The sequence below is a fragment of the Artibeus jamaicensis genome, unplaced genomic scaffold (genome assembly GCF_021234435.1).
Source record: "Artibeus jamaicensis isolate MK-2021 breed Jamaican fruit bat unplaced genomic scaffold, CSHL_Jam_final scaffold_847, whole genome shotgun sequence".
NCBI lineage: Eukaryota > Metazoa > Chordata > Mammalia > Chiroptera > Phyllostomidae > Artibeus > Artibeus jamaicensis.
The window spans coordinates 24687040-24699099 of NW_026522057.1; the positions used below are offsets into that span (position 1 = coordinate 24687040).

Sequence of the window (12060 nt, forward strand, 5' to 3'; positions counted from 1 at the left end):
TGATATATGAGAGAAACATCACCCCCAACTGGAGACCTGGCCTGCATCCCAGGCATGTGCCCTGACTGGGAATCGAACTGACCAGGCCAGCACTCAGTCCACTGAGCCACACCAGCAAGAGCTACAAGTATTTCTTTACATAGCCCCTCCTAGTGTGTCAGCTTCAGCAGGGACCTGGTCTGTCCCAGCCTCTGTTGCACACCCCGCATCCACATGTGCAAAACAAAAGCAGCTAATATTTATTGAGCACTGTGCCAGGCATGGGTTCCCAGCATCGCACAGATAACAACTTCCGTAATCCCTTACTCTGAGGGAGCTACTATTTTAAGCTCATCTTACAGATAAGGAGAATGGGGCAGAGAGAGGTTCATGAACTTGCCTGAGGTCACACAGACAGGAAGTGGCAGAGCCAGGACTCGCCCCTGGGCAGGTGGGGTGGGAGGGCCCAGACTCCTGACTACGTGGCTAGTCCATCCACTGCTGTGCTCCCTAATGGTGATGAATGGGTGAAAACTAGGCAAAGAGCAATCAAGAAGTTGCTCCCTCCCCACCCACGCTGGCCCTACCTGAGAGAGCCCACTTGCTCCCGGATGGTTAAAGAAAAGAAAAAGGCAGGAGAGGCTGCACTGGGCCCATATTTACTGGTCACCCCAACAGACGAGGGGCTGCCTTTAGTTGTTTAAAAATAGACCTCGAGTTTTGCAATTCATACAAACACACCTCATTCTATTACATTCTCCCTATTGTGCTTCTGGGTGTTGCATTTTTCTATACATTGAAATCCAGCTCCTCCACCAGCAAAAAGATGATGACTGGCTTTGCGGTGGCAGTCTGGAACCAAACCTGCAACATCTCAGAGGCACGCCTGTCATACCAAATACACATGTGGTCTTCTTTCCCTGTTCCTGGCTCACGGCTCCTGAAACCCCTTGGAAGTTTCTAAGTGGTAAGAGCACTGAGCCCTGGCTGGGTAGCTAAGAGCATCATTCCCGATAGGCTAAGGTTGCGGGTTTGATCCCCGACCAGGGCATATACAAGAAACGACCAATGAGTGCATCAATAAGTAAAAAAACAAATTCTCTCTCTCTCTCAAATCAATGTTTGTTTTTTTTTTAAGGAGAGCAAGAACCGGGACCATCTTTTGTCCTAATTCTTGTTCTGTATCCTCACATTCTGAAATAGCTCCAGAGCCATGGAGGTGAAACCAGTGTCTGTTATTCATATCAATAATCAATCGGTCAGTATCGCAATCCATATGCTTGATGTTTGGAAGCCCCTAAGGATGGGGAGTGGTTGCCAAGGAAACCAACCATGCAATTAGAGTATTGAAACTCTCAGCCAACCACCCCCTTACCTCTAGGGTAGGGTTAGAGGCTAGAGTTTGAACCAATGGCCAGTGGCCAATCATTTAATCAGTCATTTAACAATGAAGCCTCAAAAAGCCCAGAAGGGTAGAGTTTCAAGCGCTCCCAGGTTATGAACATAGAGAGAAGTGCAATAAAACAAGTTGTGCTTGTACAGATCACAATACCACCAGGGGTCATGAACATGGACCCTCCAGCCCCTTCCCACAGAAACCTTGCCCTGTGTATCTCTTCCATCTGGCTGTCCTTGAGTCTGGGTTGTATCCTTTGTAAAAAGCTGGTGATCTAGTGGGTAAACTGCTTTCCTGAGTTTCTGGGAACTGCTCTAGCACATTAATCAAAGCCAAGAAGTGGGGCGTGGGAACCTCTGGTTTACAGATGATGGGTCAGAAGCACAGGTGCAGCCTGGACTTGTGATTGGCATCAGAAGTGAGGCCAGTCTTGTGGAATTGAGCCCTTAACCTGTGGGATCTGACACACTCTCTCCAGGTAGACAGCATAGGAACTGAATCGCTCTGTGTATGTGGCAGGGGGCCAGAGGGTGGGTCAGGGCCGGGGAGCCCATATTTGGTGATCAGAAGGGTCAGAACTAGAAGATGGAGAGGAGACACAGGAAGAGTTTTCCTTCCCACCCCTTCACACGGAATCACCTGTTTTCACCCTGGTGTGTAGAAGGGGAAACTGGACCAGGGGTGGTTGGGGCAGAAGAGGGCGTGGGGGCAGCAGAGTATGGCAGGGGGTGGTTACAGGTAGAAGCCACTGGAAGGGGGGCAGGGAGGAGGAAATACATCTAGGCCTGCTCTGCTCCCATCCCCCAGTCTCCTGCCAGTGCCTTCCTGAGGGCAAACCCTGCTGGAAGCAGAGAGCGGGAATGGGCACGTGGTTTGGCAGGGGCAGCCTCACGGGCACAGAGCTGGGAGAGCTGAAGGACTAGAGAGGTGTGCACATCAGTGGTCTGTCTGCTTCCCCTCTGTGCATCCCTCACCAGCCCCCACGGTAGCCAGAGCAAGGGGGCTTCAGAAGGGACCACCCCACCTCCTGGGAAGGAGAGGCCAGGAGAGTCCCCACAGCCCTGCTCCCAACCCACCCCTCCCAGCACCTGGAGACGTCTTTCCAAAAGACAGATCTGGCCAAGTCTCTCCACTGGTTCCAACGTGCTGGGGAGTCCCCTTTCCCCACGCCCACCTTAGCAGAACTGCTCCTCCCCTGCCCTCTCACTGTGCCTGCCAGGCCCTGGGTGGGGCGGGGGAGGTATTCAGTTCCTCCCTCTGTTCTGCAGGCCTCTCTGCTCCCTGTCACCTGTCCAGCCCCTTCCCTGACGGCCTGATCCACAAGGTCCTCCATGTTCCTCATTTTCCTCATCACCATTTGCTACGAGTTGGCTCATGGTTTCTTCCCACGCCCTTGGTTTCGTAGCCGCTGCACCCGGCACCCAGAGCAGTGCCGACATGAACGGAAAGCGCAGTAAACACTTGTCCCTTCAAACACCGTGGGCTGGCAGGACATATTTGTGGCACTTAAAGCCACAAGGCTGAATGGGACCAGCAGGTGGGGAAGAGGCACCACAGGGCAGAGGTGAGGAGGAACCAGCAGGACAGCCAGGTCAATGCACAAGACAAAGGGAAGGTTTATTCAGAAGCAGGAACGCTTTCCAGTATGCAGTGCAAAACCTCATAGTCTTGGGGTCAATACAGCTGGGGAGCTGAGGCTACATCCAGAAAGCGTCTCCTTTCTTTCAGTCCGTGGCTTCCAGGCCCTACTGGAGTCGTGGTGAGTGACCTGAGGGCCTCCCAGCATTGTCCACCAGGGGGCAGCCCTGCTCCACGGCCAAGCAGAGTCCAATGTGGGCAGAGACCATGGCTGGTCCAGGCAACATAAGCACATCTTGATTCCAGGGTGGGAAGCCTTTCTTGTCTCCATGGTAATGGCTGGTCTCCCCTACCCTCTGAAAGTTCAGCTGCCAAGTTAAAATCCAGTGGGATTTTTCAACGAGGGATCCAAGTACCACGAACCCAAATGGCTTCTCAAGGAGTCGCACGAACCCAAACGACCTTTCCAGAATCTGGTGAGGCCGCATCTCCCACCCCCTGCAGGGTGTGCACAGTGTGTTTATCAGGCTGACTCTTTAGTAGGTAAGAACTCTTTGGCAAAACTTAGCTTCAGCTGCTTCAGGAAGGCCATTCAGCCCGGCAACATAGGCTACACAGACACGCCACAGACACACAGACACACAGACAAACTGGCTCGCAGCATCTCACGTCCACGGGGGATCGTGACAGGCACAGTACCAAAGTGGCCCTGAAGCTCTCCTGGGGCCTGGGCCTCCAGGAACAGCAGGAAGAGGTTGGGGGGAACAGGAGCACCCCCTCGGGAGTCATGGGGGGAAGGTCCGGGCTGAGGTAGGAGGAGAGAGATGGCTGGGGGCCTCGGTCATCTCCAGGTCTGAAGTTCCCTGATAGAAGGTGTGGCCTAGGAGCCCCACCCAGACAGCAAGGGAGCAGGGCAGGGCGGGCGCTGTGGGCACAGGGGTGAAGGTCAAAGGCAGAGAAGGCAAACCCTGAGGTTTTGGCTTTGTTGTGTTGTTGGCTTGTTCGTCTGTGTGGTGCTTACTTTAAAAAAAAAACTGCCACGTATTAAAATAGAAAGACTTCCTGTTAGAGGTTTGCCCAATCTGCCCAGGGCAGGGCACACACCCAGGCTGCCCACCTGGGCACTCTGGGTGTCTGATTTTCATGCCAGGCACGAGAGGTGGGACTGGTAGGAAAAGAGTTTGGGAGGTGGTGATGTCCCAGGGTCCGTAGCTAACCCCGGGGGACCCCCAGCCCATCATCTGGTGGCAGCCCCTCCCCTTCTGGGACCACCCTGCAGTCTCAACATTCAGGCTACACGCTGCCCCTTCTCCATGGGTGACATGACACACAGCACTGCCCCGCCCCTCAGGCCCCTCTGGAGGGCAGGATGCTGGGGCCTCCCAGGGATAAAATGAGGGCTTCGGAAGCCAAGTTCACAAAACCAGAAACAGGGCAGTTCAGAGAGGCAGAGGCCCGCCCGGGCTGCCCAGCGTTTCCAGCTAGCCGTATGCAAAGGAGAGCTTCTCCAGGACTCTCCCTCTGACGGCAGGGGAGAGAAAGGCCAAGGCTGTGGAGGCCGCTAAAGGAATCTGGCCTAGAAAGAGCCGGAGTGGTGGGGGGTGGGGGCCGAGAAGGCTCAGAGGTCGGCCCACCTGGGCGGTGACTTGGTGCACGCCAGCCTGGTTAACTAGGCTTCATCCCGGCGTCAGGCACGCCGAAGTTCAGGGGCTTCTCCTCTGAGCTCTGCCGCAGAGTCTCTGGGGCCCCAGGATGGGACCGAAAAGGGCATTCCTCCTTGGAGAAGGGGACCTGCTCGTCCTCCGGGGAGCCTGAGGGGCTGGAGTCCGGGGTCCCTGTTGTGGAGTTGGCCTGAGAGGAGCACTGAGAGCTGTGGTCGGAGCTGCTGCAGACGTTGACGATGCAGGTGACGTTGACCTGGGTCCCGTGGCTGCCAGAGGAAGACTCTGCAGAAGATGAGAGAGGACGGTCAGGTGGGGAGTGGGGAGCAGGGATGTCATTACAACCCGTCTCCGGCCCGAGAGCCAGGTTAAGGCATGGGGGCGGGAGAAACACTGGGCCAGGGGCCAGGAGGGGCCCACTTCCAGCCCAGCTCTGATGTTAACCTTGGGCAAGTTGTTTAAAGTTCATGTGCCTATTTCCTCATCTCTAACTAAAAATCCCCAGCTCAAATCACCCCATAGATGGGAGGAGCCAATTACAGAAAGCAGGTGAAGGTGCTCCAAGAGGAAGCATACTTCCCACAAAGAATCACAAAAGTAAGCCCGGACGGGAAGTGGACATTACAGAATATTGGTCAAGCAATTGGGATGAGTCACCTTCCAGTCCTGGCCTCAGCAGCAGCACTGGCCACACCAACTGGGACAAGCCAAGAGCACTGTCAATGACCCACTATCTGTGTGCCAAAGAATCAACATCTGAGGCTTTGAATTGCTCCCCCCTTTTAAAATGAGAACGATCTCCTGGCGTTTATTGTCATCTGGTAGCAACACAGTGGTAATCAAAGCAACGGGAATAATGTTCAAGAACTATACTCCCCACAAAGAACAACAGCTCAAGAACAAACTGCCTTGCTTCTCGACAACATCTCACTTCATTACTCACTTCTGGACGGCAACACTAGGGAGCAGAGCAATATTATCTCCTTAGCGTGACCCGACCTAGTTGTTTCCTTGACTTTGTCTTAGAACGTGCCTCTCTTCAGCACCATCTGATACACGGTTCATACTCCCATCAAAACCAGATGCAGCCCCCCATCTCCATGTTCGCCTGCTCGGAAAGCCACAGCTGGCCCCCAGATCTGCTCTGCAAGTATCTGAAGAGGAGGCTGATGGGCAGCACCACCCCCCTGCCCTTTCTGGCCCTGGCCACACCAGTCCTTGGTGGGAGCTGACAAAGACCACACTAAGCTGTGCACTGCCTCAGAAAGCGAGTTCTCGCAATTGCTCCTCCGTGGAGAGTAAGTTGTCTTCATTCGCAGCAAGTCTTTTCCCTCCAGGTGGAGATGCCTCTAAGACATCATAAATCTGGGGTTCCAGAACGGGGAGGGGTAGCAGTCTGTCCTTATCTCTGAGGCCAGGAAGTCGTCAGCTTTGCAGCCTGACAATCCTGGGTTCGAATCCCCGCTCTGTCCCCATAAACTTAGTCAAGTCACTCAACCCACGGGACTTCCGCTTTCTCAGCTGTGAAATGGGTATAATGACCCTGTCCGTCACCTCACAGGCAGCGATGACAGTCCTGTTCACTGACATGTCTGCAGAGCCTGCATGGCTCCTCCCCACCAAGCCAACCACGTGTGCTGCACCTCACCCTCATCCCAGCCCCTCCTCCCACCCACCCTGCTCCTCCTGGTCTCCATTCACACAGCCAACACCCACCCAGCTGCTCAGGCCCAAGGCCTCAAACCCATCTTCCTCCCACACCCCCTTCCCATCCATCAGCAATACCTGCCTGGTCCACCTTCAAAAGTTCACTACCTCCTGCTACCTACCGCCCATGCAAACCCGAATCCACTGAGACCTGGACCAGTGTGAAGAGCGCCCCCCTCCATGTCTTCTGGCCTCTACCCCACCACCCTGCCGTCCATTCTCCACCAGCAGCCCTTTTGAACTTGGCAGGTGACCTCCTTGGTTGTTCGACAGACTGAGGTCCTCACCACGGCCTACGAAGCCCCTCGGAACCTGGCACCCGCCTCCTCCCATCCCGTCCCCTGCTGCTCTGAGCCCTGGTGTGTTCCTTCGCCTCCCTGCAGCTCCTTGAGCCCTCCACGCCTCAGGGCCTTTGCTTATGCTGTTCCCTCAGCCTAGAAAGCTCCTCCCTATTTCCATGGCTCATTCCTTCCTTTCACCCAGGCCTCAGCTCAGAGGCCCCCTCCTCCAAAAAGCCTCCCTGACTGTCCTTTTTAAAAGACATTCACCTCCCATCCCATCGCTCACTCCTTCCGCCCCTCCCTCCCTCTGCTACGCTCTCCTGGCACTAGCTCCTCCCACTTGCAGTCCATTTCTTGTGGCACTCATTCATGTCCCCTCGCCAGGCTCCCAACTCAGGAGGACAGGAACTATTCCCTGGTGTGTCCCTCCCATCTGTAACAGACGTGTGGTGAATAAATAAAAACCAGCTCACAGGTGTGTTTTGTTCTTGTGGGCGGTCATGTGTTTAAGTGATTGGCTGCCAACATTTAAAATTCAGGAATTTACATTTTAAACATCTGGACTATCTATGGCTTCCTCTGAAAGCCTGATGTATAGATCTGGCCGTGGAGGACCAGCACACCTGAATGCAGCTGGCAGGGAGGGCCTTAGGGCGAAGGTTCACCGCCCAGCCCCCCACTCTCCTCCTTCCCACCCACCCCCTGCAAGCAGCTGAGTTTCCTAACTAGTCAGTGAGGGACAAATGATGGGAAAGCCAGGAGACGTAAGGGTCTGGACACACCAAAGCCCCTGGAAAATGACAGCTGCTACTGCTAGGGGGCGCTGCTGAGCGCCCTGAGTGTCTGTGGTGCCCACAGATTGCAGGGGGCCTGGCTGGCTGCTTTCCAGCCCTCCCCCAGCCCAGCTGCCCCAGCTCCAGTGCATTCAAGACGAGGTCAGAGCTGCGAAGCAGCTCTCAGGACAACGTGGAACAGGCTCAGGGGGACGGGGAGGGGCGCAGCGCTGAAATCACGGGCCAGAGGAAATTTCCACCCTGCGTCTCCACAGCACCCAAATGTCACCCAAAATCACCATGGCCTCTGCACACTGCAAATGAGACACTGCGGGGGCGGACGGGGGACCGCAACAGGGTTTACCAGTTCCCACGGTGGCAAGAGGTGTTGGGGTGGGAGGGAGAAAAGGGGACAGCAGAGGCCAGACAGACAGGAAGGGGAGAAATAGAGAAGGGGCAGGGGTTAGAAGGGGTGGGCAGACATGATCAGGGGGCCATACAGGGTGGGGCAAGGACGAGGCCACACCAGGACAGCCGTGTAATGGGTATCGCTAAGGATGAGAAAGGCGAGTCCACCCGGTGGACAGAGACCAAGAGTTACACTTGCAGCTCACTCATTCATTCATTCAACAAGCGTTTAGGGCCGCCTGCTGTCTTCCAGGCACTGACCCGAGCCCCCTTGGGGAGTTCTCAGACTGGGTGGAGCACCAACAGGACACCACATGTGGAGGGCGGGCTGTGGTGGAGAAGCACGGTGGGCCGCCTCGTCTGGGGAGGAAGGACCCCAAGTCAGGGGACAGGGAGAACAGACTGTAGCAGCCCTGCTAAGGAGGTGCCAGGGCTCCTCTCTAGATAAGGAAGCTGAGGCTCAGATTCTCACGGCACCAGAGCAGCTGGGAGGGCATCTAGAAATGACCCAAGTCCGTCTGGGTGAGCGGGGGAGACACGGGCCAGCAGACTTGACCTCTGACTACCAAACCCACTCAAGGCAGCTCCAGGCTTTCCAGGGGACCCCTGCAGGGACCAGGACAACACGTGTCCAAATTCAGGGCAAAACGCGGATGCTAAAGGGGGGGACAGGGGCTTCTCCAGACCCCACACCCAACCCTGGGGCCTCGGGCCCAAAGGACCCGGGTGACAAGCCACGGCCAGTGGAGCCCTGGAGGCCCCGCTGATCCACGTGGCTTTCTGTCCCACAACCCGGGGTAAGGCCTGGCTCTTCCTTTACTAGCTGTGTGCCCTGGAATAAGCTGTTTTGCCTCTCTGGGCCTCAGTTTCCTTGTCTATAAAATATAATCGATATTAAGAGACCACATAACTATAAAACAATGATATCCTATAATAGTTACATAATACTGTGGCATTAATACATAATACTATTACATATTAGACATATAACACAAGAAAAACCCCTGCCTGGATATCCAACCCGAAGGGCAAGTAGGGGCTGTCTGGAAGGAAGGGTGTTCCTGGTGAAAGAACCCACGTGGGCAAAGGCAGAGGGAACTGGGGGTCAGAGGACTGGAAGAACGTTGCAGCTCAGTGCTGCACCCAAAGGGAGTAGGGAGGCGCCACTGGAGGGCGCACCAACGCTCTTACGCCAGGAGCTCAGGCCTGGTCCTCCTGGAAAGGCCCAGGAGGAGACGGCTCAGACAGAAACCAGGAAGAAACATAAAGGGGGGATGAAGCCAGACGGACTCCTGCCTCTTACCTGAGCTCCCAGAGCTGGCCCGGGCCTCCCCAGACCCGCTGGCCTGGTCCCTGCCAGGTGCCTGTGGCTGGTTGCCAGCAGTTGCCCTCCTGTCCGCCGCACTGGCCGAGCTCTCCAGGGAGCTGCTGCTGGAGCTCGGCGCCGTGGTCAGCAGGTGCTGCTGCTCGGAGCCTGGGACACCCTGGGCCTTCTCAGCAGGCAGATGAGGCTGGATGGGGAGGAGAGGAGGGGCAGAGGTCAGGCCACCAGCAGCTCCCCCTTCCTCCTCCTCACCACCATCTGCACCCCACACCACAAGCACCTCACAGTTTACATGACGCTTCTGCCCCCGGTGCACGTTCTTTCCACACACAGTGCAGTCGGAACGTGTGGTTCTCTGGTTTCTGGGATGAGCCCCCAGCCGTCCTACGGGGGTGGGAGCCCTCTTCGGGCAGGGTGCCAGGTGGCCCTGTTCACCTCATAGTGTTCGAGGTGGGGCAGGACTGTCATCCTCAATTTGTGTTAGGAAACAGAGGCCCGGAGAAGAAGTGTGACTCGCCTGAGGTCACCCCCCAGCGAAGGATGACATGGCTTAGCCTAACAGCCAAGAGCATGGACCCTGGAGCCAGACACGTGGGTGCAAGTCGTGACTCCATGACTCCCCAGCTGTGTGACCTTGGACAGGTTACTTAGCCTCTCTGCGCCTCCACTTTTCACCCCTAAACGGAGAACAGAAACCCACCTCCTAGGGTTACTGTGAAGATGAAATGGCTGAGTATTTGCAAAGTGCTCAAACAATGCCCATTACACAGTGAGCCCCACACGAGGGCTGGTTAAGTCAGGGACATGCAAACTGCCTCCACAGGCCCACACTGGGCAGCCACTGTTTCTGTACGGGCTGCGAGCTAAGAATGCTTTTTACATTTTCAAATGGTTGAAAAAATATTAAAGACTAGTATTTTATAACATGTGAAGTTACGTGAGCTTCAAAGGTTGGTGTCCATCAGTACAGTTGTACTGGACCGCAGCCCCTCCCTCCCACTTGTTCCCGCAGCATCTGTGGCCGGTGTGAATGGTCGTGACGGAGACCTGGGGCCCGAAAGCTGACATCACTGACCACCCGCCCTTGACAGGAAACGCTTGCTGCCCCCATGAGGCATCAGTAATCCAGAGCAGGCAGCCCTTTTACTTAGGCCCTTTCCAGAGTCCACCCCCAGGCTGCACTGTGACTCCCCCTAATGTCTTTTTCTCATGGACATGAACAAAACAACAACAATAATACAACCTTAGCCAACATCTGTGTGTCATAAAATGCCCAGCACCAGGTTGACATCCCTCCAAGACACTGTCCACAGTGACTCTTCTGACAGCCAGTGCTACCCTCCCTTTGCAGGAGTGGAAATGGAGGCCCAGAGGGGTTGAGTTACTTGCCCACGGTCACACAGTTAGGACATGGTAGAGCTGGGCTATAGCTCACAAGGCCTTCCCTGGGTGCATGTTTCCGCTCTGGAGGCCCGAGATAAGTGCCATGTGCAGACAGCACACCAGGAAGCACCTAGAAATCCCACTGCAAGGCTGTTGCCTGTCCACGTTAGACAGACGGGCACACAAGCCCTTGCCTTGGGGTTCCGGGTAATGGCTGGGTCCCGGGAGGAAAGAAGACGGAACGGGCCACATTCTCACCCACTGCCCGGGATGAGAGGGTAGAACGAGAACTGGGGGGAGAGAAGGGCTGGTGAGACAACACCTCAGCAGGGTAGGGGAAATGAGGGTCAGAGGGCAAGCGGCTGCTGTGGGGTGGGGGCCACAGGCATGTTAGACGCCCTCCCCAGGGAGGGCTGAGACCCCAACCCCTCAACTCCAGCTGTGCTCCAGCAGAGGCAGAGTACCTGATCCCTCCCTGGACCAGCCAATCGCCACAGCTCGGCCCCCAGGCCCGCCCGCCTGGGCGGTGGCCTCTCAGCACCTGTGCCCCCAGAAGCCCTCCACATCTTGCTCAGGCCGGAAGGAGCCTTCCCAAGTAGCTCCCGTGAGGCCATGGAAGCCTGGAGAGGGGGTGTCCCCTGCTGGGCATCGCACGGCTGGTCCGTGGGAGGGGCAGGACCAGCCAGGATCAGTGCTCTAGAGCTGCTGGCTTGCAGCCGTGTCCCACCTCCCTGGCTCCCCCCGCCACCACCCTTCCCCAGCTTTGAGGGGATGCAGGGCATTTCCGGATTTCTAGCTCATGCTGCCCTTGCCCAGGTGGTCTGACCTTGGCCACCGGACCCCACTCCCAGCCCTGCTCTGCACCTGGTCAGGCAGGGAGGGAGGAAGCAGAGGAGCATCCAAATGCCATTCCTCACAACCCCCAGAGAAGGCGGGTTTCACACTCCGCTGCTATGGCCAGGGCTTCGGGGAACAGAACCCCCAGAGGCCAGGACCCTCCCTCCCTCCCTCACAAGTTGCAAAGTTCAGACAGGCTCTGAGTGGGGCAGATAGATCCTGAGTCCTATTCCTTGTGCTGGGACCCCAGGGCGGGGGTGGGTGCTGAGGGGTTCATGTGAAAAACAGGATCCCAGCGAGCCAGCCCCTTCTCACCTCCCAGCCCCTCAGGGCCCAGCGCTGCCACGTGCCGACGCAGAGCCCTGGCAGGTCCTCCGTACAGAAGGTCCATGCCTGTCCACATGTGCAGGTGTGTGTCCATGAGGCCCACAGGCCTGCATGCACAGGGGTGAGGGCATGTGAAGCGCACACATCGTCTCCGAGGGCACATGTGTGCACGTCATGTGCGTGCTGAGGGTGGTGACGAGAGGCACTCCTGGGTTTGTGTCCCAGGCCACTTGCCTTGGCTGTGTGACCTTTGGAAAGTTACTTAACTTCTCTGAACCCATTTCCTGCACCATGAAACTGGAGCAATAATCTTACCACAGGCATCAGAGCGTGGCTATGAGTATAAACAATGCCCAGAACTGTGCCCCACATGCATTCAGCACCTCATAAATGCTCCCTCTCATTG

General features: G+C 56.2%; 1 protein-coding gene across 1 annotated transcript in view; it reads right to left on the reverse strand.

Annotated features, from left to right (window-relative positions):
- Positions 1-2967: 2967 nt before the first annotated feature.
- Positions 2968-12060, reverse strand: part of TNFRSF1B (TNF receptor superfamily member 1B) — a 34035-nt gene continuing 24942 nt past the window's right edge. Inside the window, exons 9-10 of the mRNA XM_037165672.2 lie at positions 9087-9294; positions 2968-4899 (exon numbers count right to left, since the gene is read on the reverse strand). Coding sequence (XP_037021567.2) covers positions 4619-4899; positions 9087-9294 — 489 coding nt within the window. The 3' untranslated portion in view covers positions 2968-4618. The remainder of the gene's footprint in view (positions 4900-9086; positions 9295-12060) is intronic.